Source organism: Chrysochloris asiatica, unplaced genomic scaffold (assembly GCF_000296735.1).
Source record: "Chrysochloris asiatica unplaced genomic scaffold, ChrAsi1.0 scaffold00008, whole genome shotgun sequence".
Taxonomy (NCBI): domain Eukaryota; kingdom Metazoa; phylum Chordata; class Mammalia; order Afrosoricida; family Chrysochloridae; genus Chrysochloris; species Chrysochloris asiatica.
The window spans coordinates 15,514,853-15,539,137 of NW_006408526.1; the positions used below are offsets into that span (position 1 = coordinate 15,514,853).

Genomic DNA, 24,285 nt, shown 5'->3' on the forward strand with positions numbered 1-24,285 from the left:
TTTATGAAACTGAAAGAAACAAGGAACCTGAGGGGACTGAGAGTGAGGTAGGGTTAGAAACTGGGAAACAAACTCAGAAAGGAAGCTAAATATAGAGTGAAAAACAGGGAACCAAACATTGAAACAGTAAGTGGCCTCCAAATAAGTCTTTCCTCTTTGGGAACATCCAATGCAAATTCCAGACCAGTATTCCTGTCAGCCTTCTGATTATATGGTTATTTGACCATCAAAATTACTCAGTTTCTTATCTTCAACAGGTTTCCTACTAGGGACTACATGCATTCATTTTGGACATTGTTGTCAAAATTACCATATTTCCCCTAACCTGAATTAATGAGGTCTTACTAAATTTATTCTTTAAATTACTAGTTTAACCTTTGAATGAAAACATGAAAGGCAAGTGATAAACCAGAATGATTTCTTAGAATCAAATCTGCATGTAAATTTGATCTTGTAACATCTGTACACAAGGTGACAATTTCTGATGCAGTAGGAAGCATTACAAATGTGCAGAAATCAATTCAGCCATTAGGAAAAAGCAAGAGTTGCTAGGAAACCAGATTCCAAATAAGGAATATTTTGGTGGTGACCTAGACAATTACCGTATGCCTGACATGACATCAACACAAAGCTGAACAAATTTGTAAGAGCACTTATGACACTGAATTGTTATTACCACATTTACAACTGCAGTGATCAAAGTGTTAGTATTCAATGACTTGACAATCCAAGGGTATGGACATAAAAACACAAAATCAAAATCAGTTACTCACAAAGAAAGATGCTTCCCAGACTAACTTGGCCACTCCTGAGTATTTAGAATGGATATACATATCTGTTACACTGCATGCCTGTCACCACTAGACTTTAAAGAGTCAATTTCATTTTTAAAAGAATCTTCACATTTGTAGATTCTGTTTCTTTGTATTTGGATACTCATTTCAAAAAATATTTCAAGGACATACAACAAAATGTAAAATGTGCTTATAACTGTTTTACAAAATTAAAGGTGATTTTTTACTATCTTCTATGTACTCATTTTTAGAGGTAATTTTCATTTTTTGTAATGAGAAATTACTTTCTCTTTGAAGTGATTTCAAAGTAAAGGTACTCTGAAATCATTAAAAAAATTTTTTTTGGACTAGATGTGATAATATAAAATATAATCAGAAATTTAAAAGATAAGACCCAGCTAAGTCCACAGTGTGTTTAGCACATAGATCACACATTACTGTGTTACATATATGTACACCTTGTTATTTCCATGCTATTATCATATCATACAATTTATACTACTAATGTTGGTTGCATAGTGGATTATGAGCTGGGCTGCTAACTGCAATGTCAGTAGTTCGAATCTACCAGTCACTCTGCAGGAGAAAGATGAAGCTTTCTGCTCCCATATAGATGTATAGCCTCTAAAATCCTATACAGGGTCGCTACGAGTTAATTGGAAGCAACTCGGTGGTACGCAACCACCACCACCAATGTTGGCATATGTGCAAATAACAATCAATCTGTAATAAGACTAAGTTAAACTGACAGTAAAAGATAAAAGGTCTCTTGTCAGTAATGCCAATAAAAAGACTATATTCTAAAGATAATGGGCTATTTATCCCCAAAATGGTTTGGTGAAATCACATCTTAATTTCTCTTTAGGGGCAAGAATTGGCAGATAGAGAGTCTTATTCTTTCTGTAAAAATCAGACAAATAAAAACATGAGATGCCTAACTGTTTGGAGGCTGCCCATTTGTAATTACAGTGCACAAAATAATAAATACAAATACCTTCCCTAATACCAATTTTAGCTTCTTCTTAGGATATTGTAGGCTCAAACCCATGAGCTACTCCACAGGAGAAAAGAATTGATGATTTGCTCCAGTTAATTGTATAGGATGGTTGAGTAGGAATAATTTAAATGGCACACAACACACACATACATATTCATACATATACACGTACTCTCTCTGAATGAACACTTTCTGGATAAAAGCTAAAAGACATGAAATAATTTAAAACTTCTTTATAAGTATTAATCCTCATAGCCATAATATTTAAATAATAAGTTTATAAATAATTTAAAGCATGTCTCTAACAATGAATGTATTTCTCTTTTGAAAATGTGCTGCACAAAATCAAACTAAACAATTTTGTAATTTATATAGTTTCATGCAAATCAATCCAACTTCTCCCTTCCACATTATTTGATATTGTTTCTCCTTTCACTAACTTATCACAATTTTTTTCATGTATACAAATATTTTCATAAAGACTGTTTAGATCAGTGTCCGACTGCTCACAAGTAAGACTTACTTGTCTTTGTTTACTAATCTGTAGTGAACAATTTCACATTTTTTTAGTACATCAAGATTCTGCTTCTAGGTATGACTGGCATCTGTTTCTCTCCCAACCCCACAGGGCATGCCTATAGAATCAAAGCCTCTTTTCAAATTTACAATTCCTCACAGGAATGGAGTACCCATAAGCAAAGTAATCTACTAACCCACCCTGTTAAGAATATCTATCTGTTTGACAAATAGCATTAAAAAAAAAAAATCAACAAGACCAACATTTTTAGAAATATGTGACTTACAAAGACTGAAAATACAGTTGATATAGAAATCAGTCACACAGTCCAATGTCTATGGGAAATATTACATTTGGAAAATAGTTTTATGGTGGTGGTTGGTGGTGTGCTGTGGAGTTGATTCCACCTCATAGAGGCCCTGTACAAGGTTTCCGAGGCTGTAAATCTTTACAGGAGCAGAAAGCCTCATGTATCTCCTATGGAACAGCTGGCAGTTTCGAACTGCAGACCTTGAGGTTAGCATCCCGACTTGCAACCACTACACTATCAGAGCTCCTTAAATAGTTGTATACAGCTGATAATCTATCACAGCTAGCAATGGCAATTGTGATGGCAACTAGAACTGCTCATTAGCCACCCCCTCAAGTCACTGTAACAAAAGTAAATGGTCAATGACCAGCCATTTCAAGAGTTAGTATATGATCAAGAGCCAATGATTCTAAAGGAAGAAGTCCAAGGTACACTGAGGGCATTGGCAAAGAACAAGGCAGCGAGAATTGATGGAATATAAAGTGAAGTCTTTCAACAAACTGATGCGGCACTGGAGGCACTCACTCATCTATGCCAAGAAATTTGGAAGACAGCTACCTGGCAAACTGACTAGAAGGGGTCCATATTTGTGACCATTCCAAAGCCAGGTGACCCAAGAGAAGAGGTGACCCATGGGACAATATCATTGATATCCATGTGAGTTGTTTTCCTAAAGATAATACAAAAACAACTGCAACTATCCATTGACAGAGAACTTCCAGAGGTTCAAGCCTGAAGAAGAAGACAACATAGAATGAGGGATATCATTGTTGATGTCAGAAGGATCTTGGCTGAAAGCATAGAATAACAGAATGATGTTTACCTGTGCTTTACTGACTATGCAAAGGCTTTTGATGATGTGGATCATGACAAACTATGGACAAGATTACACGGAATGAGAATTCCAAAACACTTAATTGTGTTCATGAGGAACCTATGCTTAGACGAAGAGGCAGTTTTTCTAACAGAACAAGGGAACACCACATGATTTTAAATTAAGAAAGATGTACCCCAGGGTTGTATTCTTTCACCATATTTATTCAATCTGTATGCGGAGCAAATAATTTAAAAAGATGGATTATGTGACGAAATCGCATGGCATCAGGATTGAAGGAAGATTCATCAACAACCTTCATCTTTACCTTCAGCAAGCAAGATGATACAATCTTGCTTGCTGAAAGTGAAGAGGACTTAAAATGAAGATCAAAAACCACAGCCTTCAGTATGGGTTGCATCTTAATGAAAAGAAAACAAAAATCCGCACCATTGGACCAATAAACAACCTCCATGTAAATGGAGAAAAGATTGAAGTCATCAAAGACTTCATTATGCTTGGATCAACCCCAACATTCATGGAAGCAGCAGTCAAGTAATCAAATGACATATTGCATTAGGCAAATCTGCTGCACAAGACTTCTTTAAAATGTCGAAGAGTAAAGATGTCAGTTTGAGGACTAAGATGCTTCCAAGCCAAGGTATTTTAAATAACCTCATATATATATGAAAGTTGGCCACTGAATAAGGAAGACCATAGAAGAATTGATGCATTTGAGCTATGGTGCTAGAGAAGAATATTAAAAGTGGACTTCCGAAAGAACAAACAGATCTGCTTGGAAGAGTGCCCCTTGGAAGCCAGGACGGCCAGACTTTGTCTCTCTTACTCGGAACATATTATCATCAGGAGGGACCAGTCCCAGGAGAAGGATATCATGTTTGGTAAAAGTGGAGAGTCAGAGACAAAGAGGGAAACCCCCAATAGGATGGATTGGCACTGTGGTGGTAGCAATGGGCCCAGGCATAGCAACGACTGTGAAGTTGTCTGAGGACCAGGTAGAGTTTTGTTCTGTTGTACATAGGGTCACTGTGAGTCAGTACTGACTTGACGGCACCTAACAACAACAACTTGCATACCCATGTGCATCGTAACACTATTCTAAAGTCTATAATAAGTAATATACAAACGAAAAAAAAAAAAATAGGAAAAAACAGTACAGCAGGATGATTAATAGGCACACCCACCCATTCTAGTTAGTGACTGCAACCTTCAAAATAATAATGGAGTAATACTTTTTTTTTTTTAACTACATATATGAATCTCTCTTACTTTTAAATTTAAAAACTTTAATAATTTATGTAGACTGTTTCTTAAATAGATTAAATACTATCATTCCCTTAAGGAAGAAATCGAATATACATTTAAATTTTTGTAAGTACTGATGCCATTAAAAAAAAAAAAAAAAAAAAAAAAAAAAACTAATTTAGTAGATAAAGTAGGATATGCCAAGGCAATAGGAAAATCTTGAGAACATGAAACTTATTGCAAACACATGTATACATTTATATACAAGTTCATATTTTATCCATATAAATACAAATGTATTTGTGTTTATAATTGCATATTTATATATGAATTCATATTGTTGTTTTTGTTAAGTGTCGTAGAGGTAGAGTTGGCTCCAACTCATAGTAACCCTGTATAGGACTTCCAAAGAGCAACTGGTGGGTTTGAACTGCTGACTTTGTGGCTCAAACTGACTTGCAGTCCAGAGCATCATCCTGCAGTGCCACACCAGGACTCCGTACAACTTGATACAGTTTGGTAATTCTTTTCATTTGTAAAATTAAATAATGGCAATATTTTGCACAAAGACTTAAAATAGTAATTACATGGAAAGGACTTAGAACCATGGCTGGCATATCCTTTTTCAATTGCTGTTTTTTAATTTTTATTCTGTAGTAAACAATTTATATACATATTGAGCATAAGTCATATGTATTTAAAAATTGGTTACTACAGAATAACACTAAATAACAGCAATTGAAATTGGATATGTCAAGCACTGTTAAGTAAGCATCCCTGGTAGCATGGTGGATTATGAGCTGGGCTGCTAACCACAAGGTCAGAAGTTCAAATTCATTAGCTGTTCAGAGAAAGATGAGGCTTTCTACTTCTGTGAAGATTTATAGCCTCTGAAATGTATAGGGTCACTATGACTTACAACCTGCTGGATAGCACCCAACCACCACCACAATGAGGCTAAGTAATTAAGTATTGCTATTAGGGTTTCCACAGTGCCACACCAGGATGTGGCACTGTGGGTTAACGAGCTGTACTGCAAAGTTGGTTTGAACCGCAAATTCTGTGGTTCAAACTGGAAACCCTATAAGGGGTACTATGGGTGGGAATCCACTCTAGCATTTAACAACAGAACAACAGCAACTAGAGTTTCAGTTTATACATACATGAGTTTATTGCAACCAAAACATGTTTAAACATGTTTCTGGGATCAGTGGATAGCTTCAGACAAGTTCTCTCAGTCATACACTTGTCTTAGTCTCATTAGGGTGCCTTCATAAACAGGTCCAATCACAACAGTGACTTCTAAGAGGATCTGCTGGGCGAGATGAGCTCATGGAAGACAGGTCAGCTCATAAGGTTATGGCAGCTGTTTGGGGAATTCCAATGGGATAATCTTGACAGATTTTCTCAAAAGACACAGGACAATCACAGAGGTTTTAAGAATATGAAAAAATGCATTGGTGAGAAAAAAGCCAGAAAATTGTGACAAGGAATATTTCACCCCCCTATCACAACATCACAACATCACAACATCAAAGGAGCTCTAGTAGCGTAGTGGTTACGAATCGGGCTGCGAACCTTAAGGTCAGCAGTTCGAAACTACCAGCGGTTCCGCGGGAGAATGATGAGGCGTTCTGCTCCTGTAAAGACTAACAGCCTCGGAAACCCTGTGCAGGGTCGCTATGAGTTGGAACTGACTCCACGGCACATAACAACAACAACAACATCACAACATCATAACAAGAAGCTCTGGTAGCGTAGTGGCTAAGAATCGAACTGTGAACCGCAAGGTCAGCAGTTCGAAACTACCAGCTGTTCCACGGGAGAAAGATGAGGCTTTCTGCTCCCGTAAAGATTTACAGCCTCGGAAACCCCGGACAGGGTCGCTATGAGTCGGAACCAACTCTATGGCATATAACAACATCATAACATAAACCTGCTCTTTTTTTGAGTTGGCAAGAGTTGTCCTACAAGAATTTCGTTCTGTAAATTTACCCATTCATCCTATAGACCATGCCTCTTCAAACTTCTCTTTGTTCCCCAAATTCAAATAACATTTAAAAGGAACATGATTTGAGTCCTTTGAGGATGACCAAGGTGACATTTTGACATTGTATAAACCAAAGTGTGCAGATTTCTTTGGGGAAGGGTTATTGCTGTGTGCTGTCACGTCAGTTATAACTCATAGCAACCCTGTATAGGGTTTCAAAAGATGTAAATTTTTATGGGCGCAGAAAGTGTCATCTTTTTCCAACAGAGCAGCTAGTGCACTCTCAGGGAAGGGTTGTTGTTGTTGTTGTTATGTGCCGTGGAGTCAGTTCAGATTCATAGTGACCTTGTACAGGGTTTCCAAGGCTGTAAATCTTTACGGGAGCAAAAAGCCTCACCTTTCTCCTGCGGAACAGCTGGTAGTTTTGAATTGCTGACCTTACGGTTCGCAGCCCGATTCGTCCACTACGCTACCAGAGCTCCTTCAGGGAAGGGTTAGAGAGATGGAAATACTGTCTTCAGAAGTATATAGACCTAGATGGAAGAAGATATGCTTAGAAACAATAACTACAATTTTAGATTTTGTATAATACAGGTTTCTATGATTTTGTAGCCATACTTTTTGATTTACTGTAGTATATGTATAAACAAAAAAATACTGTTTTTTCCTTTCTATTTAAATAGGCTTCTATGCAAAGTAATTATTTTGCAAAGTAATATAGAACTCATGACTATGCATAAATATAAAATTTTTAGGGCAATTCGTTATTATCAAGATGTTGTTGTTAAGTGCCGTCAAGTAATTCCAACCCATAGCGACCCTGTATTATCAAGATAAAACTTATCAAATCATATTTTCATAAAATGTGATTTTATGAGAATATGATTTGTGAAAAAAATGGAATTAAATGAAACTTTTCCATAAACTTTTTGAAGCTCACTCAAATGCATCATTTACAACTTTCATTTCTGATAATAGTTAATTATATGATTTGAACACCCTTCTAACCAGACAATGAAAAATTACTGAGGAAGATGAATCAGAAAAGTGAACACTGAATATAGGGTTGCTTCTCTCCTCTGCATTTTCTGACTCCAGAAGAGGTATCTTTTGATAACTTTTTGAAACTTTTGACAACCCTGCAGGACTAAGAGCAAAAATAGAAGTCTAAGAATTGCCAAGGGTGAGGCCTTAGTAAATCCTGTAATTTAATATAGGTCTGTTAAAGGCAATACCACAGATATAAGGGCAATGCCAAAACTACAAGTGTGGACCAAAAGTTGATTGTCCCTTACAGAAGCTTCAAATCCTCTGATTCTTGATTGCTAGATTTTCGAGTTTCCTTCCAGAAGCACTCATGAAACTTCCCTGGAGGAGAGCAACATCATCCTAGGCCTCAAATCTCAAATTACTTCTATAATTTCTCTATATAATGTCCAGCACTCAAGCAAAATAAATAGATAAAATCTGGCATACAGTAGACTAACTAACATGTCTCAATATTAAATGCAACAACAGATAAATCCAGAAAATCCGTTTTGGATTTATCAAGCTCGGAGCTTGTTGCTGTTGTTGTTGTTAAGTGTCATCGAGTTGGTTCTGACCCATAGTCTCTATGTATAGGGTTTCCGAGGAATAGCTGGTGAGGTTGAAATGCCAACCATGCAGTTCAAACTGACTTTGCAGCCCAGCACATTAACTCACAGTACCACAGTTGTAAATTATATATTCAAGGAAATAAATTAAAACTATGGAAAATTTTGTCAGAGAAATGCAAACTTAAAAAAAAAAAAGCAAACTATAAGCAGCTGTAATCAACATTAAGAATCTTTACGGGAGCAGAAAGCCTCATCTTTCTCTTGTGGAGTGGCTGGTAGTTTCGAACTGCTGACCTTGAGGTTAGCAGCCTAACTTGTAACCCACTACACTACCAGAGCTCCTCATTAAGAGAGCAGGTTTCACAAATGACTTCGAGACCCAACAGAAGGGAGTATTGGTGAGCTATAAGATAGAGCTGAAGAAAATATGAGGGGGCTTCAAAAGTTTGCAGAAAAAAAACTCTTTATCTTTTAATTACATTTTTCCAGGAATTTTTTGAAGCTCCCTCATCTAGAAGGAGTCCTGGTGTGACACTGTAGGATAAACACTGGACTGCTAACCGAAATATTGATGCTTCAAACCCACTAGCCCGCTCCTTGGAAACCCTATACAACATTGCTATGAATCAGAAACAATCAAACTGCATTTAACAACAACATATATAGAATGAACCTGAGAGAATTAAAAGGAAGGAAAACACATAAGTTTATCTGTTAAAACCTGGTAAACTCTCAGTGTGTGTGTGTGGGGGAAATAAATAAATGTATTCTTTTATTCTTTTCAATACACAAACTTTTTTTAGTATTAAATAAATTCACAATACAAAATAAACAATCTATTAGAAAATATATTTAGCCATAACTTTCTATTACTTCCTTAAAACAACAACCTACTAAAACTGTAACATATGTGTTAACCAGGAGATTAAAAGCAACTCCAAACATTACTCGATGCCTATTAAATAAGCATGAGAATGAGGGTAACTGGTCTCAGTGTCTTCATATATCTAGGGTCTTTCTGACCTCTTAGGTTATTCTCCTTGGTTGTGTGTCACCAAGTCAGTTCTGATTCATAGTGACTCTATATAGGGTTTCTGAGGCTGTAAATCTTTACTGGAGCAGAAAGTCTCATCCTTTTCCTGCAGAACAAAGGATGGACTCAAACTGCTGACCTTTCGGTTAGCAATCTGACACTTGCTACCAAGTTATTCTTCTTTAGATATACATTACTTTTTCCTTTGAAAATAAAAAGTAACTATTTATTTATTAGCTTTTTATTGTGAATTGGGTGAAGTTTATAGAGTGATCAGTTTTCCACTCAACAATTCATGTCATTGGTTAAAATCCCCACAATGTAACATCACTCCCTCTCTGTTTCCTTTTTCCATTCTCCTTCTTTCCTAACCAATGTGAACTTTGTCTTTGAAGTTGAACATATCAAATAAGTATACATATGGACTTCAGGGTTAATAATAAAACATTAATTTGAATTTTGTAAATAATTATAAAAAATCATACACAATCATAATTAAACAAGTTGTTTTTCCTTTTCTAAACACAATCTCAAGTTTTAATCTCAAGGTTTGTTAAACATTGCAATACCTGAAAAAATAAAATCTCTCCAAGTATTTAAACTGCATTAGGTTTCCTTTGTCAATATCAACAGTCTTTAAAAATTACTTGGAAAATAATTGTTTCATATTCTAAAACAAAACAAAACAAAATCCTGTAAACTGATTAGAAGAGACTGAAGTTTAAGGTGCTACAATTTAATGTATTAGAGTACATGTAAATTTGCTAATACTCCTGCTTTGGGATTAGGTGTTTAGAGAAATTCCTATCATTTCCTTGATTTGCAATTGAGACTGTTAAATGCATCAGTATTACAACATGATTGCTCATTGTTTTTAGTTCTTTTTTTTTAAATAATCTTTCTATAATTGCTTCATTAGATAAAATGTACAGTGCTCTGGACTAATGAAGAGAATTTGAATTTGTATACTATATTATGAAATTCACTGGAAATATTTTTTTAAATGGAAGTTCAGAACTAACACTTAGATATATTGACTCACAAAATCATCCTCAATAAAACAGTCACTGATGACGATCAAAGGTCTCTACCTTCAGTATGGGTTGCACCTCAGTGTAAAGAAAACTAAAATCCTTACCACTGGACCAATAAATAACATCATTATATATGAAGAAAAGATAAAAGTTGTCAGAGACTTCATTTTGCTTTTATCTACTATCAACACTCATGGAAGCAGCAGTCAAGATATCAAAGGACGTGTTGCAGCATCAGGCAAATCTACTGCACAAGATCTCTTTAAAGTCTTGAAGAACCAAGATGTTCCTTCATAGTGGGATGTTGCATAGGTTCCTAAAGTCAATTATTAAATTTGTTTTCAACATTTGAGAGTTTGGTGAGGTTGTCTTTGGCTTTAAATAATGGTATTGTGCTAAGGCTGTCATGGTAAGTCAAATAACAACTTCTAAATGGCCTAATATAATTTGTGGCAAACAATCAACTGGTTACATGTCAACTCTATGACAACTCCCAAACATTATATAAAGGTTCTCACAATAAGATCAGAAATGTTCCCATAGTACCAGCCCAAAGCCAATTCAAAATCAAGTTAATATGTCAAAAAGCATTCCAAAACCATATAAATAATATAAATTAATAATGAAGTTATAATTGTAAGTGGTTTTATTATTTTGATTCTCTTGAAATCTTATTAAATCTTAATGGATATATATTTCCTCTTCTGATTTAATAAGGCTATCTGATTTATAAAACAGAGTTAATGTTATATCCTACAAATGAAAATATTGATGAGCACACAATAAAACACAGTTTTCTGGATTTATTTTCTATTAATTCAAGTTTGCTTTGACAATGCTGAAATCAATACAAACATTATACCGACTTAAAAAGTCAACATAGGAAACAAAGCTGAGACTGCCTAAATGGTAGGTTTAAGATTTTAAGAACTTACATGAATGCAATGTATACTGTGTATATTAACAGTTCCTAGAAGATCTGAGACAGTATATTTCTAGTTATTTAGTATTCCTGGAAGTGGTAGCAGCATCAGTCACAAACATGAATAACTATTACCCAACTAGACAATTGTACCATAGAGGGACACAGACTTGATCTTTCAAAATGTCATATTCTCCTTTTTTTTTTTTTTATTGTAGTAATATATATATACAACAAAACATTTTCCATTTCAACCATATTTACACGTACAATCCAGCCACACCATCCAAAATGTCCATGTTGCACAACCGTCACCACTATCCAGTTCCAGTTCCAAATCTTTTTTCTCCCTAGCCTTTCTTTTTTCCCCTCTTCTCTAATTTTACCTCTAACAAGAGAATTACAGAAGTCTTCATCTTTTATTCTTTTCTTAAATTCTCCAATGTAAGCATATATGTGCATACTAATGAATAGTAATAAAACAAACAACTTTGGACTATGACTCCATTGTGCACTTGTCCTATAATATTCTCCCATTTCCTTATTTCTCTCAGAAGTAAGCACTAACCACCTGAAACTTGTGTTAATCATTCATTTTTTTATTCCTTTACAGTTTTTCTATCAATTCATATGTTTCTAAAAAGAATACTGTGTGGTTTTAGACAGTTTTGAAAACAATTAAGTAAAGTAAAACTATACTATTACTATTCTTCTTTAGCATTTTTGTTTTGATCAATATTATATTTCTGAGAAATTTTCCATCTTGATGTCAGTATTTGAAGTCATTTGTTTTCCCAGTTTGATGGTTTATCAAGATATACATATACCACAGTTTATTTATTTCAGTGATGGATATTTGGATTGTTTCCAATTTGCAATTATTACTAAATCTTAGGTATAACTTAAGGTGCTCTGGTAGTGTAGTTGTTATGAATCGGGCTGCAAATCTCAAGGTCAGCAGTTCGAAACTACCAGCTGTTCTGCAGGAGAAAGATGAGGCTTTCTGCTCCCATAAAGATTTACAGCCTCGGAAACCCTGTACAGGGTTGCTAAGAGTCAGAACCGACTCCATGGCACTTAACAACAACAACAACAAAGGTGTAACTTGTGCTACACATGTACAAGTACTTCCATAGTGAGCACATTTTGAGGAAGAATCGCTGGGTTGGAGAATATGCATAGGAAGAAAGAGAAGTACACCACTTCTGAATGTTTAGTTACTGAAAACCTTATAAATAACAGAATATTGTCAGCTATAGTACTGTTAAAGTTTAACTTTAATAGCTCATGTCAAGTAAATTGTACCAATTTAGACTCCCACCAGCTGCTTATGAGATTTTCTGCTGCTCTATATTCTCTTCAACAGTGGTACTGTGACAATTTCACAATTAAGACAAACTAGTGGCCAATAATGCATTGTCATGGTGTTTATTGTTGTTGTTGTTAAGTGCCATCAAGTGGGTTCTGACCCATAGTGATCCTGTATAGGGTTTCTGAGGAATGGCTGGTGACCTTGAACCACTGACCTTGTGGTTCCAACCGACTTTGCAGTCCAGCACATTAACCCACAGCACCGCACCAGGACTCCTGTGTTAATTCTTTATATTAATCTCATCATTGATGGTGTCAAACACCTTTGCATACGTTTATAGGACTTTCATGTTTTCCTACTTTGAAACCTTTGATCTTATCTTTCACTCATTTTTTTTTCAACTGAATTGTCTTTCACATTTTCAATAATGTATAGGATATGTGTGTATGTGTGTGTATGTGTGTGTGTATGGAAAGAGTACTGGTGTGGCACTGTAGGATAAACACTGGGTGACTAACCATGAGGTTGGTGATTCAAACTCACAAGCTGCTTCTTCAAAACCCTAAACAGGGTCATTATGAGTTAGAACTGACTCAATGGTACTAAACAACAACAACATATTCACAATAACCTATCAATCTATCAACCTAGTGCCATTGAGTCCATTTAGACTCATAGCAACTCTTTGTAGGGTTTTAGAGGCTGTAAATCTTTAACGGAGCAGAAAGCATCATCTTTCTCCCAGCAGCTGATGGATTTGAAGTGCAGACATTGAGGTTAACAGACCAGTGTTTATCCTACAACAATAAGCTTATCCTGCTTACTTAGTCTATCAAAGATAATTAAATGGTATGGGTTATACATGTTGTAAATATATTCTTCAGGTTATAGTTGTTTTTCACTCTTTATAAGTTTTATTTAGTGCAAACAAGATGCATTGATAATTACTGGTGATTGGAATGCAAAAGTTGGAAACAGAGAAAGATCAATAGTTGGAAAATATGGCTTTCATGATAGAAACAATATTGGTGAGAATTTTGCAAGATTGACATATTCATTGAAAATACTTTTTTTCAGCAACTTAAAGGTGACTATGCACATGGACCACACCAGATGGAATACACAGAAAACAAATGGACTCTATCTGTGGGATGAGATGATGGAGAAGCTCAAGAGCATCAGTCAAAACAAAGACAGGGGCTGATTGTGGAATAGACTATCATTTGCTCAGATGCAATTTCAGACCAAAGTTGAAGGACATTAAAACAAGTCCATGAGAGCCAAAATAGATCCCCATCTGAATATAAAGACCATCTCAAGAACAAATTTAATCTAATAAAAATTAATGATAAAAAAACAGAAGAGCTGTGGGATGACATCAAGAACATCAGACAGGAAGAAAGCTAAAGGTAATTAAAAAGACAAAAAAGAAAGAAAAAGCCAAAATGGATATCAGAAGAGACCCCGTACCTTGTTCTTAATCAGAGAGAAACTAAAGCACCTGGAAGAATTTATCAAGTTAAAGTGCTAAAGAGAAAATTTCAAAGGGAAGCTCAAGAAGACATAGTCAAGTATTATAATGAAATGTGCAAAGACCCGAAGTTAGAAAACAAAAAGAGAAGACCACACTGAGTATTTCTTCAGCAGAAAGAACTGAAGAAAAAAATCAAACCTCGACTTGTAATACTGAAGGATTCTATAAACAAAATATTGAAAAGAACAAACAGATCTGTGTTGGAAGAAGTGCCGCCAGAGTCTTCCTTGGAGGCCAGGATGGCCAAACTTCATCTCTCATACTTCAGACATATAGTCAGGAGGGACCAGTCACTGGAGAAGGATATCATGATTGGTAGGGTGGAGGATCAGAGAAAAAGAGGAAGATCTCCAGCAAGATGGATTGGCAATATGGCAGCATCAATAGGCTCAAGCATCGCAACAATTGTGAGATTGGCTCAGGACAGGCAGTGTTTTGTTCTGCTGTGTATAGGGTTGCTATGAGTTGGTACCAACTCGATGGCACCTAACAACAACAATAACATAAGCAAAATATTGAATGACATAGGAAACACCAAAAACAAATGTTGCTGAGGACTCCTAGGCCCTACAGCTGAGAGTGAAGTGTCTAGCTGATATGAAGTGAGGGGAGATGCACAAGAATGCCTAAACTTGAAGATAGTACCCATTTGGCATAGCTTTGATGGCTTGATGATCAGCACTTGGTTGGGGAAGATACAGAAATTTGATCAAGGAAACAAGTGTAAATTGATACAATTTGATGAGCTTGACCTATATTTATGGATGTAGTAGTTCAAAATACCAGCTGAGAGGGAAGGAGTCTTCACATCAAGGATCAAACCTAACCCTCAGTACACAGGGTTGATAGGGATGGGCAAATTAGACTTTGGTTACCTAAAATAGAGGACTCTAAAGCCATGAAGTGGCTGGCTTGCAAGTTTTCAAGAGGGAATTTAGTTTCAGAGTGTCGGGGAAGGTAGAATCGCCACTGAATAGTTTTCATCTTGTCTAGACGGGTCTGGTGAAAGGAGATGGGGATAAGATTCTTATGATTCAATAGTGAGTAATTATTATCATGACTAATTGCAATTGTCACAACTGTAAAGGCAGACATTTTGTAACATAAAGGGGGGAGTAGTTAATCTTACATTCCAGGAACAGAGGACCCTAAGACCATCAAGGGAGAAGAGTATAAGCGGAATGTGGGACCTTATCCAGAGAAGCAGCAACACCACAGATGGTGGCAAAGATGATGATGTAAAGCTAGAACAACTGAGGACTCTAGACTTATGGAAAAAGAAAGGCTGTGTGCTGGTGGCCAGGAGACAGGCTTGCAGAATGTGCCCTTCCTTTGGTTGTTTAAATAATTATATATTCCTGAGTGTTTCTGTGTAATCAACAAACAACAACAACAACAAAAACACCCATAAACAAACAAAGGGAATACAAGCAAATACTGTGATGCATGGAAGGGACTGTAATCATTGCAATGATACGAAATATGATAGGATGAACACAAAACTGATGTTCTCTCAGGTAAACTATCACTCAGTGCACAATAAAAGTCTTAAGAAAAAAACAAAAATGAGGGAGTCATCAAGGTAAGCAATCAAGTCCATTCAAGACTAACTCCCTTCCAAGACTGAAACCCAAAGGGAACACACAAGCAGACATGTAAGCTTGGTGGCAACCACAGTGCTCTACATTTGAGTAAAAATAGGAGAAAGGCAGTAATGAAGATATGGGCTGAGTTCTACTATGTTCCTGTCTACCTCAAGGTGAGAAAGGGAAGAGGAAGGGCTGGTTGGTCTGAAGTTTGCAGAGATTGGGAACTCATGAGACCATGGATATTGACCTAGCCACAGAGGGCTAGCAGATATGAAGTGGAGGGAAATGCACAAGAATGTCCAAACTAGTGGCCATTTGACCTAGCTTCAATGGCTTGATGACCAGAGCTCAACTAGAGGAAGATAAATTTGATAAAGGAAGCAAGTGAAAATTGCTACAATTTGATGAACTTGACCTATACTAATGGATGTAGTAGCTCAAAATACCAACCAACAGGGAAGGAGTCTCCACATCAAGAATCAAGCCTATTCCCTTGGTACACAGGGTGGTTAGGGATGGGCAACTTAGACACTGGCTACCTAAAATGGAAGGGGGAGACTATAAATGCATGAAGTGGCTGGCTTATAGGTTTTCAAGAGGAAGTTTAGTTTCAAAGTGTGGGGGGATGTAGGATCCCCACTGAATAGTATTTATCTTGTCTAGACAGGTGTGGTGAAAGAAGACAGGGATAGATTCTTTTGATTCAATAATGAGTAATTGTTATCATGACTAATTGTGATTGCCACAACTGTAAAGGTTGAAGTTTTGTAACATAAAGGGGAAGTAGTTAATCTTACATTCCAGGAACATAGGACCTTAGGACCATCAAGGCAGAAGAGCATGAGTGGAATGTGGGACCTTAACCAGAAAAACAATGACAGCAGGGATGGAGGCAGAGATGATGGCATGGAGAAATAGAGCAGCTGAGGACTCTAGACTCATGGAAAAAGAAAGGCTGTATGCTGGCAACCAGGAGGCAGGCTTGCAGAATGTGCCCTTGGGTTGTTTAAATTATTATATAATTCCTGAGTGTGTATATATAATGTATATTATATATACACATATACCTCAAAGGGAATAGAAGCAAGTGCTGTTAAATGATGATACAAGGAGGGGATTTTAATCATTGCAATGAAACAAAATATGATAGGATGAGTGCAAAACCCATGTAAACTATCACTCAATTAACAATAAAAGTTTTTAAAAAAATGAAAGGAATATAAAGTCACTTACTAAAAAGAATTGGTTGATGCTAAACCAGTGAAAGTAGTAGTATATGATCAGAAAACAATGGTACTGAAGGAAGAAGTCCAAGCTACACTCAAGGCATTGGTGGAAAAAATTAAAGAATTGACTGAATATAAACTGAAATGTTTCAACAAACTGGTGCACATTGTGTTGGTATTATCATTAATTGTGTTCTGCTTGTTCTAATTCCAGTTCTCTAGATTTCCTACCTCCTTAACTTCTCATTATTGCTTTGGAATTCAATGTTGATATTTTGGATTTATTTGTTGTTGTTGTTGTTAAGTGCTGTCGAGTCGATTCCGACCCATAGCGACCCTGAGTAGGGTTTCTGAGGCTGTAAATCTTTACAGGAGCAGATTGCCTCATCTTTCCCCCATGGAACTGCTGGTAGTTTCGAACTCCCGACCTTGAGGTTCACAGCCCGATTCATTACCACTATGCTACCAAACCTCCTTTTTTACAGACTTTTTTTTTAATATCCTTTATTTTGTATCACTCTGCGTTTCTACTTAAAAATGGTCACAGGGAGTAGTTTCGGTTCAATCTTTGAAGAGTGTCTCAAGATGATAGTCTCTAGGGAACCTTCTCATTTCAGCAGCCCATTTAACCTGGACATTTGTAAGCATTCGAGTTTTGTTATGCATTGTTCTCTCATTCTAACCAGAATCATTTTGTTGTGGTCTCAGTCAAAACAGTCAGTGGTGGTAGCAGGGCACCATCTAGTTTTTTTGGTCTCAGGGTAGGTGAAGTCATGGTTCACATAGGCCATTGACCTTGCAGACTTGCTTCTTCTCAAAGATTGTGGTTACAGTCCTACTTTTTTGAATGTGAGACCAATAGTTGTATCTTTGATGGCCACTCACAAGTTTTAACACGCCAGATGCTATTTCGTCACAAGAAGGCCGTACGTGAAGTTTGTAACTTATGTTTTGACTGGGTTGTTCCATGAGACTATAGTCCTAAGGTTTCTAACCCAAAAACCTGATCTCAGAAGGTGTTTGGTTACATCTCAGGAGTATCTGTAGTAGTGTCTTTAGGAATATGTAACTGCATTTATATATACATATAAATCAGTTCACACGAGTACTGGAGTAGAATTATAGGATGAGTACTGGACTGCTAACTGCAAGTTCGGTGGTTCGAATCTACCAGCCACTAGTCAGAAACCCTATACAGGGTTGCTATGAGTTGGAACTGACTTGACAGACCTAAACAACAACAACAGCAACATCTGTTAACATATCTATATACTCTTGTACTTATTCATCTATGTATGTGCCTACACCTATCCTGACCCCTGGTATGGCACTGTAGGATAAACACTGGACTGGTAACTGCACTAACTGCAAGAATGGCAGTTCAAGCCTACCAACTGTTCTCAGAAACCCTACACAGGGTCATTATGACTCGAAATTGACTATACAGCACATACCAACAATACCCATCCTTATGTGATCATAGGACTCCTAGACCAGTGTTGTAGGATAAGCACAGGAGTTAACTGCAAGGTTGGTGGTTCAAACCCACCATATGCTCCTCAGAAGTGCTATAAAGGGTCACTATGAGTCAGAATCAACTCGACAGCACTTAGCAACAACAAATGTGATCCTTGACTTACTTTGTGTTCTTTATTGGATTTGTTGCACTCTGTCTTAAATTTAAAGTTAGTCCTGGTGGAACCACAGGATAATCAGTGGGCTGCAAACTGCAAGTTCTGCAATTCAAGCTCACCAGCCAATCCACGGGAGAAAGAGGAGACTGTTCATTTCTGTAAAGATTTAAAGGCTTGGAAACTCTACAAAGTTGTTAAGTACCATCGAGTTGGTTTCAATCCATGGTAACCATGGATTGGGTTTCCAAGTCAGCACATCTTTGTGGGAGTAAAACACCTTCTCTTCCTCCCATGAAGCGACTGGTGGGTTAGAACCACCGACCTTGTTCCTAGTCCAGTACTTATTGTATAGAGTCACCACACTACCCTGAAAATCCTATACACTGAGTCAGACTTGACTTGATGACTCGTTTGTTTTTGGCTCTTTAAATATAAACCTTTTGGTTACATGGGTTCACAGTAACAGCCTGCTGTGTTCCACCACAGTGCTCTAACAGAAATACAGCTAGGTAACCATACTGATTTCTTAGAGGTAAACCCCAGACTATGGTACAGAACACCAGGATCTACTTTTTTCACCTTTTAAAAAAGTTTCTGCAAATTTGGGCTCCAACCTTCAAGCTCTGTTATATTAAAACCATGCTGAGTCAACTCTGAGGCTTCCTCAGGAACCCTGGATAGAATCCTTCTATGTCTTGGAGTAGCTTTCTTCTTTGTCTTGGATTATCTCTCAAACTCTGATTCTCACCACCATCTTTGCTTGGATTTGGTGACTTGCTCACTGGAAGCTTTCCCTTTCCTTGTTCTAAAACTTTACCTTTCTTTTCTTCTTCCCATAGCAATTTTCCTTCCACATAACCTTTTCTATTTTGGTCTATATCGCATTTGCTCTTCTAGATCTATGAATTGCCTCCTGTCAACTCTAGTTCTTCTTGAGTACCTAATCTTAATCTATGGTGGTAGTTATATGCCATGAATTTGGTTTTGACTTATAGGAACCCTGTAAAGTGTTCCCAAGGTTGTAAATCTTTCTGGGAACAGAAAGCCTCATCTTTCTCTGCAGAGCGACTGGTAGACTGAACTACTGACCTTGTGTTAGCCGCCCAACTCCTAATCCTCTACATTACCAGGGCTCCTTGATCTCAATCTGTAGGTAACAAGAAGTAGAATTCAGAAGGAACTTCTTGCTTTGTCAATTAACAGTTACCTGAATTGGTCTTCCATCAGGTGTCAGCACTTCTTCTGAAAGTTCCATCATCTTCAAGGCCATGAGAGCAATGGGTTTTGCGTGGCAGAGGCTTTTTCTGTGGAGACCTGCTGCAACACAGTACGCATCTCCTATTGTTTCCACCTGCAGCAATCAGACAAATCAAATGCAAACAGGATAATGAGACAGAAGAGAAATGATTCCTTATCTGCAATCGCAAATGCTGCTGAAAGAGCATGCCAGCACAACATCAATGAATTAAGCAATTAGACACCTGAACAAAATCACTGCACAGTTTGCAAACAGCCACAGTCAAATTCTGACATCTCATCCTAGAGGCTCATTGAAAATGAAGAATAACTGGATAATATAAAATAATTATCCCACAGGCACACAGAAACATCAGTGATTTGCCTGGAGAATTATCAAAAAATGACCTTTTGCCAAGCTAATTTCTCGTTTCTTTCAAACATTTGAGTAAATCTTTTTCTAGAAAGCAATTTCCCCCCCAAATTTTCCACCTTCTTAATTGCTCTACATTCTTTAATATATCTGCAATTTTGTTGTCAGGTCCACTCTTATCCTTAATTTAAAAATGTTGCTGTTGTTACGTGCCGTGGAGTTGGTGTCAACAAATAGGGACCCTGTATAGAGTTTCCAAGGAGCAGCTGGTGTGTTACTTCATATCTTGTGGCTACCAGTCCAGTGCTTATCCTGCAGTGCCAGGATTCCAATACTTCTGACCATAAACATCTGCTCATCATAGGCTGTAATAATTGTCTGCTTATGTAAACTCCTTCAGGGTGGAGTCATACCTTTTTCATCTCTGTATGCACAGCAGTTAGCATTGTGTCTTAAATATGTTGTTATTATTGTATGCTATTTAGTCAATTCTGACTCACAGTGATCCTACAGAACAGAGTACAACTGTCCGCTAAGGTTTCCCCGACAGTAATTTTTAAAGGAATGGATCACCAGATTTTTTTCTCTAAGGGAGCTGCTAGCTGGTTTGAACCACTGACCTTTCATTTAACAGTGGAGTTTAAATTGTGCCACAAACAATTTTTAGCGCTATTAACAAATATATTGAAAATGAAAGAATGTATAAATGAATGACTCAACTATGTTAACTATGGTTGGGACTCCTGGTGTGGCACTGTAGGAAAAGTGCTCAACCACAAGGTCGGTTTGAACCACAAACTCATCAGCCACTCCTTGGAAACCCTACACAGATTCACTATGGTCAGAACCAACTCAACAGTACTTAACAACAACAGCAACCATGACTATAATAGGCAAATAATGTGCATATTTTATGAACATCATATATATATCATATACACATCATGTAGATCTTTGTAGGAACAAATATCCCCAAATACCTGGAGCTACAACTACCAATTATAAAATATTCTATCCATTAAGACTTAATATTAATTAAGTTACATTATAAAACTTTAGTAACATGATTACTGTACTAAATTCACTGAGCACTAATTTAGGGAATATTATAAGAACACTTAGGAAGATCATGGGACGATGAATGCAAATTAAATTCATGGAATTATGCATCAAAAATGATTCCAATACCTATACACCTACTAAATAGTTCAACAGTTTCTCTTCAAAATCTACTTTGTGATGAAAAAAAAAAAAAGGAAATAAAACTATACCTTAGCAGAGAAAGGCAATGCAATGTACATTTGCAAAGTTTTAATGTAAAAAAACAAAATAATTCTCACTTGAGAAGACACCCAGCAAATAACAAATGTGTAAAATGTGGCCACTTACTATTCAGTTTTGATTAATACAATGTTCTTTGCTTATCTTCATATTTGTTTCATCCTTTGCTTATGCAGTTTAAAGGATCTAGAATGCTGTTAGCTATGTATTTTGAAATTAATTTCTAACTTTCATCTATCAGAAAACATAAGTAGTAAATTACTTGAATAAATTGAATTGCTGTGTAATAACATCCAAACATGTATGCTTTTGGATTACTATCTTTTCTCAGAATCTCATATCATTTTTATAATTATCACCATCATCATTTCCATTATGTTCTTGGCAAAAATTAATTTGAGTTCCATGATGATACTTAACAACAACACTAAACATGCATTACTGAAGTTTGTATCACAAGATCACATAAAGATAGATTATAGGTTGCCTTTATGTTATTGTTAAGTGCTGTTGAGTTGGTTCTGATTCACAGTGACCCCATGTACAATAAAATGAAATACTGCCTGATTCTGTACTATTTTTAATATAATTGCTATGTCTGAGCCCCTGGTTGTAGCTAATGCCTCAACCTGACATCTACACTCAACATTTTAAAGGAGTCTTTTGCAGCAGATTTGCCCAATACAAAATGTTGCTTGATTTTTTTGACTTCTGTTCCCATGGACATTGGTTGTGAATCAAAAGAAAATGAAATCCTTGACAACTTACACATTTTCAAATATCCAGATATTTGTAAAATGTAATTTATCTGTGTGAAATTTTGTTTTTACTTTCTTTCCAGATATATTCAGTGTCTTAGCACGAACTTGGGAGTTCTGTTATGGCACTGTAGGATAAGAACCGGACTACAATGTTAGTTTGTACCGAAAGATCGGTAGTTCAAACTCACCAGCCGCTCCTCAGAAATCCTATACAGAGTCATTATGAGACAGAACCAAGTCGATGGCATTTAACAGCAACAACAACAAAACATAAACCTGTACCTTAAAGAAACAACATGCTTTAGTAATGTGGTGTTCTATTAAAGCCCTGTTGTTTCTTCTCCCTTAATCTAAGTCAGCTCTATACATGCTTACTATTGTTATTGTTAAGTGCTGTCGAGTTGGTTCTGACTCAAAGTGACCCTGTATAGGGTTTCTAAGGAGTGGCTTGTGGGTGTGAACTATTGAATTTGTGGTTAGCAGTCCAGTGCTTATCCTACATCACTTCACTAGACCCATGTACATGTTTTGAAGAATTAAATATACATGGGCATTTTAGTAGAGTCCCTTTATAATCATTTGACTTTGCTTCATGAGGAACAAGGAATTTGAAAGCATTCAATATTAATTCTGATTGTTCTTGAGGAAATTTCCTTGAATAAACCAAAATGAAACAGTGTACACTATAAATAGACTAAGAAAGAATTGGCCAAATATTTGAATTTTTTCTGAATTCCTTCATAATTGCCTCTGCGTTTTTTCCAAAACGATTTTAAATACAATACATGCAGTCTAAAATAGTGCATCTCATTTATTTTGAGCATCCCAACCTTTTCTTGAATGTTGTTGTTATGTGCCATGGAGTCAGTTCCAACTCATAGAGACCCTGTACAGGATTTCCAAGGCTGTATATCTTTACGGGAGCAGAAAGCCTCATCTTTCTCCCTTGGAACAGCTGGTAGCTTCAAACTGCTGACCTTGTGGTTCACAGCCCGATTCATAACCACTACACTACCAGAGCTCCTCTCGAATGGCATAGCACAGAAAAGATGGAAAAAATAACACCTATAAAAGTCATGTAAAACCTAATATCCTTTCTCAACAGAGAAAAGAAGACTTAAGTATGAATAGTATTATGTGCAGTTGCTGCCCTATGTATTACTACGGCTTTAATCAAATTTTAAATGAATTCACCTACCTCAAGTATATATTCTCAATCCTTTAAAATAAAAATCCTCACATTTTCCAAGAAGTAAAGGTAGTGTAAATAAATTTCTTAGTTATGATTTTTGTTTTTTTAAAAAAATCACATTTTAAATTTAGTTTGGTTTAGTTTTAGAATGATCATTTAAAATAATTCATTTTAATATCTCATGAAGTCATATTCCTGTCACATTCTTCTCCCTCCCCTTTAGACTAAAGTTCAACACATATCTAGATGATATGTTGGAGATTTGGACACAGTGAGGAGAAAGAAGTGTGTATTTATTTGGATCGGGTATGGGGTGACTTCATCATTTAGTGCTGCTGAAACAAAAATGCCACATGTGGATGACTTTAACAAACAGATTTATTGTCTCATAGTTAGGATGCTAGAAGATCCAGAAATAGGGGAAGGCCTTCTTTGTCAATTCCAAGGGAAGGTCTTGTCTCCTTTCAGCATCTCTTTCAACATCAGTATTTCTTGGAAATCTCCATTGGTGTTGCCATCAAATTTCCCCTAGGTCTAGAAGGTTCTCAGCACAGGGACCCTGGGTCCAAAGGAAGCATTTTGTTCCTGGCTCTTTTTTCTTGGTGATAATAGATCCCACTGAGATCTGCTCACTTGTTAATCTCTTTTGTACTACAAAAGAGATTGACCCAAGATACAATAGAATCCTATAGATTATAGCTGTCTCATTAACATAACTGCATCCAGTTGTGCCTCATTAACATGATAAAGTTTAGGATTTACAACACATAGGAGAATATTTTCATCAAATCACAGAATGGATGATAATTTACATAATACTGAGAATCTTGACCTGGGAGTCTGGGGAAAAACAACAATAACAACAATGCACA

General features: G+C 36.5%; 1 protein-coding gene across 1 annotated transcript in view; it reads right to left on the bottom strand.

Moving 5' to 3' along the window:
* Positions 1–24,285, bottom strand: part of GUCY1A2 (guanylate cyclase 1, soluble, alpha 2) — a 385,551-nt gene that overhangs the window by 80,033 nt on the left and 281,233 nt on the right. Inside the window, exon 6 of the mRNA XM_006833793.1 lies at positions 19,778–19,921. Within this exon, the coding sequence (XP_006833856.1) occupies positions 19,778–19,921 (144 nt within the window). The remainder of the gene's footprint in view (positions 1–19,777; positions 19,922–24,285) is intronic.